General features: G+C 37.2%; 1 protein-coding gene across 3 annotated transcripts in view; it reads left to right on the forward strand.

The window, feature by feature from the left end:
• The window catches only part of Diaph3 (diaphanous related formin 3), a 502,378-nt gene that overhangs the window by 254,024 nt on the left and 234,271 nt on the right, over positions 1-14,083 (forward strand). For all 3 annotated transcript variants that reach the window (XM_052732620.1, XM_052732621.1, XM_052732622.1), the window contains one exon: positions 3,032-3,133. In XM_052732620.1, the coding sequence (XP_052588580.1) occupies positions 3,032-3,133 (102 nt within the window). The remainder of the gene's footprint in view (positions 1-3,031; positions 3,134-14,083) is intronic.

The following is a 14,083-nucleotide window of genomic DNA, read 5'->3' on the forward strand; positions in this document are numbered from 1 at the left end:
ATACCTTTGGAGTTCCTGCTTTTACCTCTCCTGTCTCCTATTTGTCATGTGCTGGAATGGGTTCTTATTTGAGTTTATTTGTGCACCAAATTGCCTGGACTCGAACTACCCAATTCAACCACTTTTTTTAAGCAGTATTTTCCCCCTGTGGCCTTTTTTTTTTTTAAAACAAAACAACAACAACAACAACAAAAAAAAAAAAAACTGGATTTTCTTCTTTGTTGTTGATTGTGTATGTGGTTTCTTGCTGAGAGCAGATGCTTAGTTCCTTAAAGAAAATTTTTCTACATAATGCATATTTGTATTTCTTGTAATGAGTTTGTTAAATATTTACAGAGTAGCTTTTAACTTGATTACATGGATGCTTTTGATAATTATGTGCATTTTGTGGTCTAGAGAAAGGAAAAAGGTCGCTTGCATTTTGTAATTAATGTCCAGACAGGTTCAACTTTGTACAATTTCTTAATGTACTAGTTTCTTTTGACTGTTTCCATTCACCAGATTACAATAAGAGATTCATCCTCTTGCATTGCTGTAAACTAGAAGTCACCATTGTGCTCACTGAGCTCTAGTCCGGTTTCGGCAGGTCTGGATTGCTCTCTGTAGGGTAGAGGGAAGAATCTGCTTGTCCTCTTTTCAGTAGCCACGGCTGGGCCCTCTGCTCTTTGTCATGATCACACTTTCCTGTTGCTGTTGTACTGCCTCCCTCCCCTCCCCCTCATATCACACTAGACACTGAGATACTCCGGGCTGTTCACTCCAAGCTAAGGCCGTGTGATGGTAACTGGAATCCCAACTGTATTTTTGATTCCTTTGCCACGTAAACAGATATTCATAGATGTTGGGTGAGGAGACAAGCACATCTTGGATCTAGGTGATAGTGTTCTTTATAACATACTTAATAAATGTAAAGTCAGTGCATGATTTGAAAAAAAAACTTGATATAAATAAGGCTTTTATATATTCATTATAAAATAGGAATTTCATATTATTTGACGTCATGCATTTAACTTAAAAAATTCACTCATTTTAGCTTGAATGTAGAAGCAAGACATTACTTTTTAATAATCACTGTTTTTCTTAGCATGTTCACTGTCCTTTCATTTTGACATGCTCTTCATGTGCAGTGTGTCAGATGTGTGTCTATTTTTATGCCACTTTTGCACACCATTCTTCATGTATTCAAAATCAACACACATTAGCATTGCTAACACTGTTGTACACACTGCGCATAAGGCTTTGTATGAGCATCTGTCAGAGACTTCACCCTGGTGTTTATATTTTATCAGCAGTAATGACATTTACATGTGTAATTATAATGCAAGATAGGTGTAGCTTTGTTGAGATTGATCAGAACTAGAAATTGGATTGGGAGAACATAATCTTTTATGTATTTGAGGCCAAAGGTACTTAAATGGAGACTCAAGACATGGGCATAGAGAAGGAGAGGATAATTAAATAACATAGTGGCGATCTTTCTAGAAATATGCTGTGACTGCTGATGAGAAACTGCTGTGTCTCTCCAATGTTCCTGGGATTTAGTGAGGAACTATAAGCAGAAGAAGGTTGAGCCTGCACTCTTGCCAATCATGAGTTTTTCTCAATCGAACACCCACATATTAAGGTGGAAATATGTAATATTCTGATGAAAGAATAAAATATAATCATACATATAATAAATAAAATATTTCCTGAGATATGACGAGCATCCTAGAAAATGCTAAGAATCTGAGTGGCTCCATTTAATAAGGAATTTGACAGTGTAGCTGTAATTTGAACTGAAGAACAAAGATAAATAACCAGGTTTTTATTCAGGCATTTCCAATAAGAGAAATTTGTATTCATGTGGAAAAAATCATGTACTTTTAATGCTTGCATTCACCTTACTAGGATTAAAAATGACTACCTTTTTCTGAGGGTGTTCTTATATTGCCACTTTTTTTTTATTGTTGTTTGTTTTTAGCCACCAGTCAACCAAGGTTTTCTTCAGAGATGAGCCAATGGCATGCTCTTTGATGTAACTACTTTTGATGTATGACACCCTCTAATGCTATTTTAAATCAGTAATACTTTGGGCGAGTTTTGCTTCAGTCAAGAGACATACACTGCATGCTATAGAGTCAGTTGTTATTTTTCTTGAGTCTACAGACATAATTTGGAACTGTGACCACCTTCCCCCTTAATTTTCATGTTAGTATACTAATTATACCACTGTCTTTGGAAACAAAGGCTTTGTGTACATTTTATTCATGGGGTTGCTTATGTGTTTGAATTCTGTCAGGAGAGGACAGCTCTTTCTTTAAATGGTTGTGTTAAGTGTGTGAGTTGGAAATGCTATACAAGGCTAAAAGACCCGAAGAGCTGAAAGAACCCATGGATCTAGACCATGGTTGATGCAGGCAGATACATGGTCGATATATGCATGTGCACTCCATCTACAAGGTTCTGCATCCTAAGTCTCCACTGCCTCTAAGTATTTCCTCCCCATCAGCAAACTTACTTTTAAAGGCATCTTCAGTTTTTCTTATTAAAACATGGTCCTTCTAAGTTCATTCTTGTAAGCACTGCATTAAAATTCCCTTCATTCCTTTCCTATTCTTTCCCTTGCCTTCGGTAGCAACTTATGATTTCTTTGATCCCCTTGAGTAAAGTGCTGAAATATGTTTGGCTTTGCCTGAGATTTCTGACATTCAATTCCCTAAAGCTGAAATGTAATGGATCATATTTATCCAGGTGAGAAAGCTGTTCCTTTGGTATAGGTTGAGTTCTCCTTTCTCAATTATAAGCTAATCAAATAAATATTCAGTAGTTCTTGATTTGAATATATAATAACTCTGGGTTAGAGGAAAGTAAAATTGACTGTTTCCAAGCTGAGAGGCCTGTTGCTTAAGGCTTAGGACAAGGGAGGTTATCTAGAAATAAATAAGATTAATTTCTTGACTGGTTTCCTTCCCACAGTTTACTGATTAATTTTCCCAAACTTGGAGAGCTGCATGTAGTGAAGGTACTTTTCCTTCGTTTTAATTTTTAGAACTTACTAAAGCATCTTCCTGATGAAGAGCAGTTGAATTCATTGTCCCAGTTCAGAAATGACTATAACAACTTGTGCGTACCTGAGCAGTTTGCTGTTATGGTAAGTACTGTGTGTCTTTTTCCTAAGTCTCTTTGGTGGGAGTTTTTACTGTGCCAAACAAGAGAGAGAAAATAGAAAGTTTTTGACAACACGGTTCTTATGAACATTTAATGGTCATCTTGGTTTTGTTTAGTTTTGTTTTGTTTTTAACCTGCAAGTATATTTGTGACAAATTGTCTTGATTTAAAATACTGCATTTAAAGTAAAGTTGGGAATTAGATGAACTCTAAAGGCCTTTTGAAAAGTGTGTTTGTAAATGGTGTATATCATATCAAAATGTAAAACAAGCACACTTCTGATGAATATGATATATTTGTGATTTATTGTGAATCTATGCATTCTAACAAGCTGCAAGAGTCCATTTCTCATTTTAATCATCCACTTGAGTTCATCTCATGGGTTTTGACTCTGAAATTAGAAATATTGTCTTATTCTTGGCAATGAGAGACAAAATGAATTCATTTGTAAACAATCTCATCAAGTTGTCTCAATAATGATCTTGTTCTCTTTTTCGGTTTTCGTGAGCTGGGACCTAGAGGTAAAAACACTTGGTGATCTGCACAGTAGCTGCATTGGAGCTCAAAGTTCAGAATTAGCTTTAATAGCAAACTCTCTCTCTGCTCACTTCTCGCACTAAGGGATCCTTCGTCTGGTGGCTGTAATTGTCATACTAAATGACATTCTTTTTCACTGATACTTAGTGTTTCCTTAAACAGTTTTCCTCACGGCCATACCTTTTACAACTTTCATTGCAATTTATGTATCCAATAGCATTATAATGGAATGATTTGATACAATTTTCAACCAAAGAAAACTGGGAAAAAAATTTGAACTCTAGAATCTTTAAGAGAACGAATCACTCTTTTGAATCGAGTCAGTTTAACATTTGTGTGTGAGGCTCGCCATGTCCAATTCCTACTGCGCTAATGGCCTATGGAATGAAAAAAGATGGATTTTCACAGTTGCTGCATCATACCAGATTCTTTTGGAATGCAAAAAATGCTTCCTAATGGCGTCTTAAAGTCGGGATTTTTAAAAAGCAATGTTGGTTTTTGCTTATATCTTAGGTTATATTAATAGCCTCTGGGACTTAATGGGGTTATATTTGATACTTTGTTGACAATTGAAGTTGGCTAATTGTTTTAATGCCTATCTGCACTCCATATTTAATGTTTTGTAGGCTCTTTCCTTTAAACTTAGGGAATGAGGCAGATTTTCTTCATTATTACTGTCTTGTGATTTTTTTTTTATTTTGTAACTTATACACTTTAATTATTTTTAATTTTTAATAAACTTCATTATAAAAATTTTACAAATAAACACACACACACACACACACACACACACACACACACACACACACACACACATCAAAAGTAACCCAGAGCCAAAGTCTACACATCTCAATGAACTTCTATGCATTGAAAATAACCATTTAGAATAGATGCTGTATACTTTACATTGGATTTTCCACTTTCACATTTTTTCTTATTGGTGTGACTAGACACTAGACAATAGGAAGTTTTCCTTTTGGATCATACGTTGAGGATGCAATCCACCATGGTGGGGAAATCATGGCAGTAGAAAGCACGAATCAGCTCGTATTATATTCTATTCTATCCTCAGTCAGGAAGCTGGGGTAAGGGGATGAAAGGAGGAGAGGGTAGTAGGAGAGGCATGTTTGTTTCTTCCTTTAATTCAGCCCAGGACCTTGTCTCATAGAATGATCCTGCTTGTCTTTGTTATATGTCTTACCATATCTGTTAAAGGAGTCTAGAAAAGGCCTTTTTAGGCAAGTTCAAAGAGTTGAATCACAGGTCGTTGTAGAACCTATCAAGTTGATAGCAAGTGTATGAAAGTGCTGCATATTCCAAGCTTGGTCATACATCTTTGCAAATGGCTGATGCCTTGGGAAGTATGTGCTGCTGGAAGCATTTCCCATGGATGCTGGGGACAGTGCTGCCACCGAGTGCTCGTTTTCACTCTTCTTGACTACACTATTCCGCTTCTAGGTAGTTTAGTTAGGTACAGATTTTGATGAAAAATGAATTGTTTTTATCTTTTATCTTTAACTCTTTCCAATCTGGTTCCTCCCCCAAGGTCCCACTTCACCCTGTCTCCCTTGTTGTACTTGTCCTTTTCCACCCAATAAAAGGAAAGCCATCCTAAAGCCCCAAACTACTGTATATTAGGAAAGTTACGTTTGACAAAGCATATGAGACATCAGAGAGTGATGGGTATTTTCTCTTCTGTCTGAATTTAAAGCTCAGTCTTTGATGGCTTACTAAGGAGCAATGAGCATGCAGCTTATCAACTTTATATGAACGATAGTTTCATGACTTTAGGAAATTGATTATAATTTTGTTTATAAGATTCCTATAACACTGATTTTAATTTTTGCACAAAAATTTTAAAAAGATTCTTGAAGTTATCTAAAGTTCAGAGTTCTGACTTCTGTTTTTTTTTTGTGTTTTGATACAGAGTTTCTCTGTGTAGCTTTGCGCCTTTCCTGGAAGTTGCTTTGGAGACCAGGCTGGCCTCGAACTCACAGAGATCCACCTGCCTCTGCCTCCCGAGTGCTGGGATTAAAGGTGTGCGCCACCACCGCCGCCGAGTTCTGACTTTTTATCTGACCTTGGAAACGTATTTACCTTTTAATGTTCCCTAAAGTACTGTTTGTTTTCTTGAGTGATCATCGCAGGTAAGAACTAAGGAATTACTCAAGGAGCGCACTTATCTTAGCTCGTCTTCTGCCTGCCTTGAACAGAGTCAGTTCTTGCTTTTTCATCTGGTTTGTGCCATATGTAACTGTCCTTGTCATGTTTCTTCTCTTGGGCTCTGCAGACAGACACTGCAATTTAGGATTCCTACAGTGCTCCCCTCTGCCCTCTCCCTCTTCTGCTTGCTGCCTTCTCCTCCTTTGCTAGGGTCTCTCTACTAGTCCTAGTTCGCTTGCAGTGTGCTGTGTAGACCCCTGTGCCCTCCAATTGTGCTGTTTCCTACTGCCTCACAGGACTCCCTGCTAACCTGTTCAGTCTTGTTATGTTGCTTACTTGTAAGATATATAGGTATGTAAATTCACTATTCTGATTCATACCAATTATAAACTTTTGATAAATAGCATTCTTAAGTATATATCTAAACATCAGATGATGAACAAGTTCACTGAAGGTGTTAGCATTACACAATGAACTTCAACGTTCTACAAGAATTATGCAAAAACAAGATTCAGCTCTTCATGGAAGTTATTTTTCATTGATATCATTTAATCTTTGATTGAAATGCATGTGCAAAATTAGCATAGTCAAACTGTTAGGTACAATGTCATTAACAAATTAATATGGACCATATATATATATAATATATATATATATATATATTATATATATATGGATTTTCTTATATCATGTTAGAACATTCTAGAGTCTGGTACACAAATTGACCATTAGAAATACTGTATGCAATCTCCTCTCAATTTTTTGGTTGAGATCAACTGTATTATCTGTTCATACATTAACTATTTTGCTGATTCCCATCACATTTTTTATCCCTGAAGATTTAACCCTATTTGATTTGTAAGTATTGTCCATCTTTCTGATAATACAGATTTTCATCTCTACATTTAATTCTCTCTTGAAAATGGGAGAAAAAATTTTTAGTGCCAATACCACCTGTCTTTGCAACTATGAATTTTAACTGAACATATAGTAGACATGGATACATTACAGTACTAAGGATTTAGCTCTTCAGCTGATGTTTATAGTAATACACATACTGGGCCCCTTTTTGAACTAATTCTCCATTCTCTGCTGTGAATGGGCATGAACAAGACAGCTTCCAAGATGTTCTGCACTTGGCCATTCATGGTGTTATATGTAGTGACATATGCTCATACGTAATAGATTTTAGTATGTGAACAGTATCACTTCTAGTAGCCTGAACAAGGTATCATTGAATGCTAAGAAATAAAGGTTCTGGCCAATAATATTTCATAAAGCTCTGCATTGTGGCTTGAGACTGTTTTAATTGGTCTTTAATGAATAAGACAAATTCCCATTCTGTTCTCTATGTTTCAGTTCTAGAATAGGACATTGAATATTGATTAATTTATTTAATTTCAAAAGTTCTTTTCTATGTACAATCTTAAACATGTCTCATTAAGAAACTGTTTACTTCTGGGGATGCAGTAGTGTCCTTTCTTATCAGCTTCTTTCCTAGTTACAGTGTAAGAAATGAAAATATATTCCCTAGAAACTTTGCTAATGGGATCAGGTGCCCATTGCTTTAGATTTCTTCCTTCTTCCATCAGCCTGAACTAGAGCCTCTTATTAAAGGTCGATTTCATGGAGTGTAACTTGACTTAGTTGTATGAGTGTTTCATATATTTGCAGGGTTTCTTTGATCAATAAGCCATTAGGTAAAATCACTGTGTTCACAGTGGCATGGTTTTAACTGTGTGAAAATGATTTATGTAAATATTCACCAGGATCAGAAGATTAGCTGAAGTTTGGAAAGAGACCTAAAAATTTGCATTTGAAGCTTGGTGTACTAGACTTTCTTTGATGAAAAACTCTGGGTTTTTGAGTATTTGTCTCCATATTATTTAATTCTGCTAATCTGCCTGCTCTTCAAAGGAATCAAACATTTATAGGAGATTGAATCACACAGATGTCCTATTTGTATATTGTATTTTGATCTGCTACCATTTGGTGTCACTGTAGGGCAGGGCTTTTAAACCCTGTGAGGTAGAGGCCTCTTTTTATTATTATTTCTGCTGTAAAATGTTGTATAAAGTTCCTGTACAGCTCAGTGCATTAAGTTGTTATTTTAAAATAAACCATAATATTTTTGTTGGAAAATAAATAATGTAAGAGCATTGAAGACAATGTAAATGTCCACTGAATCCCCCCCCCCCACACACACACACACACACCACACACACATGCATACACCTCATTTTACACTAATTGTCATCCTAACAGTTGGGTTCCTATTGCTTTGTATTACTAATGCATGAATGTTCAGACGAACACTTTAAAAAGTGCTTTGTTCAGAAATTCCTTTTACTACAAAATGAAGATTATTTTCATGCTACACTGTTTTTAAGCTCTTATTTAGACTTTCATAACCTATATTATGACATTCTTTTAATCATTCGCATTGACATCATCTAGTATTCCAGTAAAAAGTGAACACACACACATCTTTGTGTGTTCATTGAAAGACAGCATATTACTGTAGCACTGTGGTCCAGATAAGTCTTAGCTACTTCTCACGGGCTATCTGGCCTTGAGTAGTAGTTTGTTCATATTCATTTGTTCCTATCTCCATTTCCATATGAAATTAGACACAGTTAGCTTCCCATTGACTTTCTAAGTTGTTACCAATACTTAAGTAGCTTCCAAAAGCACAAATTTATTTTTCCTTGGATGGAGATCTAAAATCCAGAGAGTGTTATTAAGTTGAGCTTCACTCCTGCTGTGGGGTCTAGGGTTTTCCCACCCGAAGAAGAAACCCACATTTCTTCGGCCATCCTTTTCTGGCTCTGTGACATCGTCACCAAACAATCTGCCACATTCTGAAGGCAACACACTCTGCACTGTTAGTGTGCTTTATTTCCTTTCTTTACCCTTTGAGACATTCTCTCTGGAAAATGTCTGTTAACATTTCTATTCTTTTACATAAAATCCATCATCTTTCCTCTCTGTTGCCATAGTACCCTGTGCATATTTCTGAATGTGTCTTATTGCACTGTATTCTAAGTGTCAGTTTACATGTGAGAGTCTGAACGCTTTGTTAGACCATTGTGTTACCAACTTCTTTGATTCATCTTCTAGCTCATAGTGAACATATGAGATTGATTACATGAATCCATGAAGAAAACGGGTGTGGGCTAAACAGAAAGGAGGGCAGAAATATAGCACAAACAGCAAAAGAGAGAGAACTGTTTTTAAACTTAACTACCACTGCGTGTGGGGTATGAATATTCTGAGACACACAGGTCAAAGGATGACTTTTAGAGTTGCTTCTCTCCTTCCACTTTACGTGGACTCCCAAGATTCAGCTCAGGCCACTAGATTTGAGCTACAAGTTCCTTCCCTTCTGAGTTATCTTGCGTGCCCCAAACAAGTGTTCTTGACACTGACTTTTTTTAAAGGTATTGTTAAAATAATCACTTCAATTTTGTTAAAAATAAGTCATGATGATGATGATACATATTCTATTGCTTCCTGTTACCTACTGGACTCAGTGGACATTTTCTTGACCTTTCACTAATTCAGAAGGCCATTTTGCTTAAGTGCATGAATATGCATGATAGAACACTTCTTTTGGTATTCAGCAGAATTGATTTCATAATTGTGAAATTATGATGTGTTGAGAAAATCATGATTCATTGAAATACCTTTAGAGAAGACTGACAGAGAAAAATGGGGATCCTAAGAGGTTACCTGTATGGAAGCACCCCTGTCTCAGGCTGAATACCTCCAGGCTTTTCCTGTGACTCTTAAAGTTTTCTTATATAAATGCTTCAAAATGTCCTGTTCCAAATAAAGCACACATCACATAGTTAAAATTTAAAACTTATTGAAAGGCATCGGCATAATCTAATTTCCTTATTTTTTATTTTTTTGTGTGTGAGTGTTTTGCCTGCATGTGTTTCTGTGTAGCATATGCATGCCCACTGCTCAAGGAAGCCAGAAGAAGGTGTCAGATCCCTGGAACTGGTGTTACAGAGAGTTGTGAGCCAACATGTAGATGCTGGGAATCAAACTTGAATCCTCTTGAAGAGTAGCCAGTCCCCTTAAACTGCTGAACCATCGCTCTAGCCCCTGAGACAATTTCTTTACGAATACACTTGGCTTTTCATAATTTCTGCTTCCTTTTGTCTTCAGTAATTCATCTTCTGTTTTGTCTGCCAAGTGCATAAAATGTGACTCTCTGAAGTGGGTGGAAGCTAGAATCTTCTGCTTCTTGCTAGCTCCTTCCACCTAGTGCTGCTACTTTCCAGCACCTGTCAGGTGCCCAAGCTGACTTATCTTGTCAATCTCGTCCACAGATCTTTCGCTGTGCGTGGAGAACATTTGTTTGGAATGGTGAGCTGTTATTTCCTAACGGAATTCTTAGCTGCATAAATCTTAGAATTATGCTCCACCTAAGATTGTAAGCACTTGGCCATTGTTATTCATTTTTCTTATTTAGTACTTTAGTTTGTACCCTTCTTGACAAGCTATTCTTAGGATCCAAGACCCTCTAAGCTCAGCAGGGTAACAGTTTCCTCCTGGTTTAAGGCTTATTAACTTACCTTACTCTGAGTTACCATTGATTTTTCTTTGAACTAAAATCCATCAGCTGTTTAATAATCATAATTTTTCTTTTGATTTGATTTCTGCCTTCTATCACATTTAACTGCCTAAGCCAAAACCGTTTACAATGATATTTGAACTTTTAATTAAAGTGAAATTCTTTTGGTTTGAATAGTTAAACTCTGTTGTCAATTGAAGGATAATTCAACACCTCTCCCTTCTTTCTTTTTCAGAAGATCTCAATGATTTCTTCTGAATTACTCACATTTGTGAATTGTTCTAATACATGACACTTTGGAGTTCCATGTTGACAACTCATCAAAGGCCGAATATCTTTTCTTTATAGGTTTAATTTGTAGCGTGACAATAATGCATGGTTTTTGGTTTAACTAAATCTATCCAGAGAAATGTATAGGTTGTTTTTATAATTGAGCTTAGTTCTTGGCTGATAGACCTGATGTATTTCAGAGTTCACTGATCTACACTGGAGCTCTCATTAGGTAATTCTGAAGAAATGGCTCCAGACAGATGCTTTTCCATTAGTATAGTCTCAGCTTTGGTTGATCAAAGTGCTTTGATTTCATTGGTAGCATTAGACCTTGAGGTCCAGTTAGTAGCCATAATACTTACTATCTGATATTGTTTATATGAATACATGCAGTTGTTTATATGAATTCATCAGTGGTTAGTTCCTTATTCATTTATCTGATGGACACAGTTCTCAGCATTCGTAACATTTTTCAGTAAACACATCTCTTAATTGATACTTTTCCTTTGTTTTTGTTGGGCCCAATTACATAAATAAGAGTGTAATGACATAATATTGGACAGTAATAAATGCTTCACAGGAAGTGGTGGCAAAAAATGAGTGTGTTTCACTTGAGTGGTTATGGAGCTTTGATAAAGGTGTAATGATTGGGCAGAAGCTTGGCATTCAGTAACCTGGATGATTTTGAGGAAGCATGTTCTAGATGGAGACAGCCATGAACAGCCATCATGATTTTAAGGGGTAAACATGTTTGATGATGTAGTGTGTTCACGCAAAATACAATTCTTGTTGCAAATGTGAGTAATATAGGTTATTCCATGTAATATTAGTGATCAGGAATGCAAATTCTGGTTCCTCTGTAGAAGAAGTTACAGAAAAAATGAAAGCCATAAACCAATGCAATTACTAAATATTGCGGGGACATCAGGAAGGCAGGTTGGAACAGTGTCAGAAATGTACAGTTTCAGATGTTAATAATATCTGAAGTTTAGGTTTGGAGGAAGCTAGTTATTTGCTGAGTTTAACAATACATTTCAAAAGTCTTAGCCGGCAATTGCAACAATGTTAAGTCAGATGAAGAGGTTAGTAGTAGATGACTGTTTAGGGGCCACAGGTGCCTAAGATAATTTGGCTAGCAAACCTCAACATTCTCTCCACAATCACGAGGATCTTATCAGTCCGTCTGCTGGGTCAGCAACACAGGCAGGCTTCATCAGAGAACTTCCGTTCCCAGAAGCCAATGGTGGGGAGTGAGGGAGAGTGAGTGGTATTAGGTGACACTAGAGAGGCCAACAGGGCCTTTCAGCCTCAGGGTAAGGTGTGTGGGTTTATTCTTAGAATGTTGGTGGAGAGTTGCCAACAAAATCACATTGGTGCTTTCCCAGTTTCTCTGGCAGCTATGTGGGGGGAGAGGATTGTGGTGAGGTGTGTAATTGAAGTCCCTGGTAGGTTAATGTGGCAATTTTAATGATATTATTGTTAAGGTGTGAATGAGTAGTGAGCAGACTGCCTTTAAAGGCCGTAACACTGTTGAGAAGTGGTCAGGTTTTAGATCATTTTGAGTGTAAGGAGGCTAGGATTTCTACTTTTCTAATTGGGGAAATAAGAGGAATCCAGGCTAATTCCATGGACAGAAGAGTATACAGACTGTAGGATGAAGGTCAACAGCTGAAGAGATGGAGAGAAGCCTTGCACAGGGAACATTTTCTTGAAAATAGTCATAATCCAGATGAACAGGTAATCTCTTCCTTTGGGATGTAAAATGGGGTTCAGGACTAGAGGTACTAGTTTGGTGCTGGTTGTGTACAGGTGGCATTTAGATAGTTTGGGGGCCAGATGAGATCACTGAGCGAATGAATGGAAAGATAACTCAGACAGTGAAAGGCTAGAGAAAATACGCAAACCTTCCTGTTTTCCCTCTTTCCCCCAGAGGACCTGCTCATCAGCAGCAAAGGTCTGTTTGTGTTTGCCTTTGGTTACCACCTCTCTGAGGAAAATTAAAGTCCCTGATCGAGGGAATTGTACAAGGTGATTTTATAATATGACACTATTGCTGTTTGTTTCAAAAACTAAGTAAGAGTTGGGGTGAGAGGGCTGTCTGACATCTAAAGAAATATGCAAGTCGTTCGCGACTATTAGAAAGAAATGGCTATTCATGGGGATATGTGTGTCTGGGTAGAAATAAGAAATAACACTTGCCTGCAGACCCTGCTCTCCTGAACAGAAATGTAGTCATTTCTAATTTGTCCTCATAGTAAATGTACATTTCTTTCTTTTCTTTTTCTTTTTTTCAAATTTTTTTATTTTTGGTTTTTCAAGACAGGGTTTCTCTGTGTAGCTTTGCGCCTTTCCTGGATCTCTCTCTGTAGACCAGGCTGGCCTTGAACTCACGAAGATCCGCCTGCCTCTGCCTTCCAAGTGCTGGGATTAAAGGCGTGCGCCACCACTGCCTGGCAAATGTACATTTCTTATAAGCTCAGATATAGTCAAGCTGCCAAAGTGTATAGGCATGTTCTTGCTTGATAAATCTCATTTAATCAAAGGATTGAATTCATTTAGTTCAAATCTACATCAAAATAATAATATCAAATCTTGCCATTAAGGAGAAAAATCACTTACATACTGCCAATTGTGTTCTCTGTCGAGTGGGAAGAAAAGTGTCATTGAGCTCTGAATGGAATCTCTTGTGAGCTTTTGTTGCCCATGTTCCCTGGAAATTAGCAGAATGTCAGCTGTATTAAATAACTCTGCAATTCTTTAATTTATTAGAACTAATAAAAACACAGCATGACCCAAATAACATGCTATTTCATTGAGTTGCTAACACTAGTGAGTTTTTCTGAAAGTTTGAAATTTTAACTGTGGCCTATTAATCCCCCCCCCCCCCGCCCCCAATGCTAAAAAGTAAAATATATTGTTGCAGCCATCTTAAATTCTGCCTACAAGCCTCCATGTAACCTGTCTCCACATTGGTGTTTCCTGGTTCATCATCTCCCACTCACTTTTGCTAACACTGCTGTAACCACAGGGCCTCTGTGTCCTTCCTGAGACATACCAGTTTCATTCTTGGCTAATTTTCAAAAGTTCCATCCCGTTCTTGCTCACCTTCCTTAGACCTTGTTTTTCCTAGGTGTGTTATCCGCGTTTCTTGTTCTCTGTAGTCCCAGAGCCTGTTTGCTCGAGATTACCCAGTTGCCTTTCCTTTCTTCACAGGGCAGCTGTTGGGAGGTGTTTCCATAGAACCACACTTGAGATAACTTACCAGCTGCCAGAGCATCTCCACAGTACCCATTGTATTCTCATGTAAGATGAAGTGCTAAACGGTCTTATTAATAAAAAACCTTGAGCCAGATATTGGGGTGAAAACCGAGAGATCAG

The sequence above is a fragment of the Peromyscus californicus genome, unplaced genomic scaffold (genome assembly GCF_007827085.1).
Source record: "Peromyscus californicus insignis strain IS unplaced genomic scaffold, ASM782708v3 Scaffold_12__1_contigs__length_115047231, whole genome shotgun sequence".
Taxonomy (NCBI): domain Eukaryota; kingdom Metazoa; phylum Chordata; class Mammalia; order Rodentia; family Cricetidae; genus Peromyscus; species Peromyscus californicus.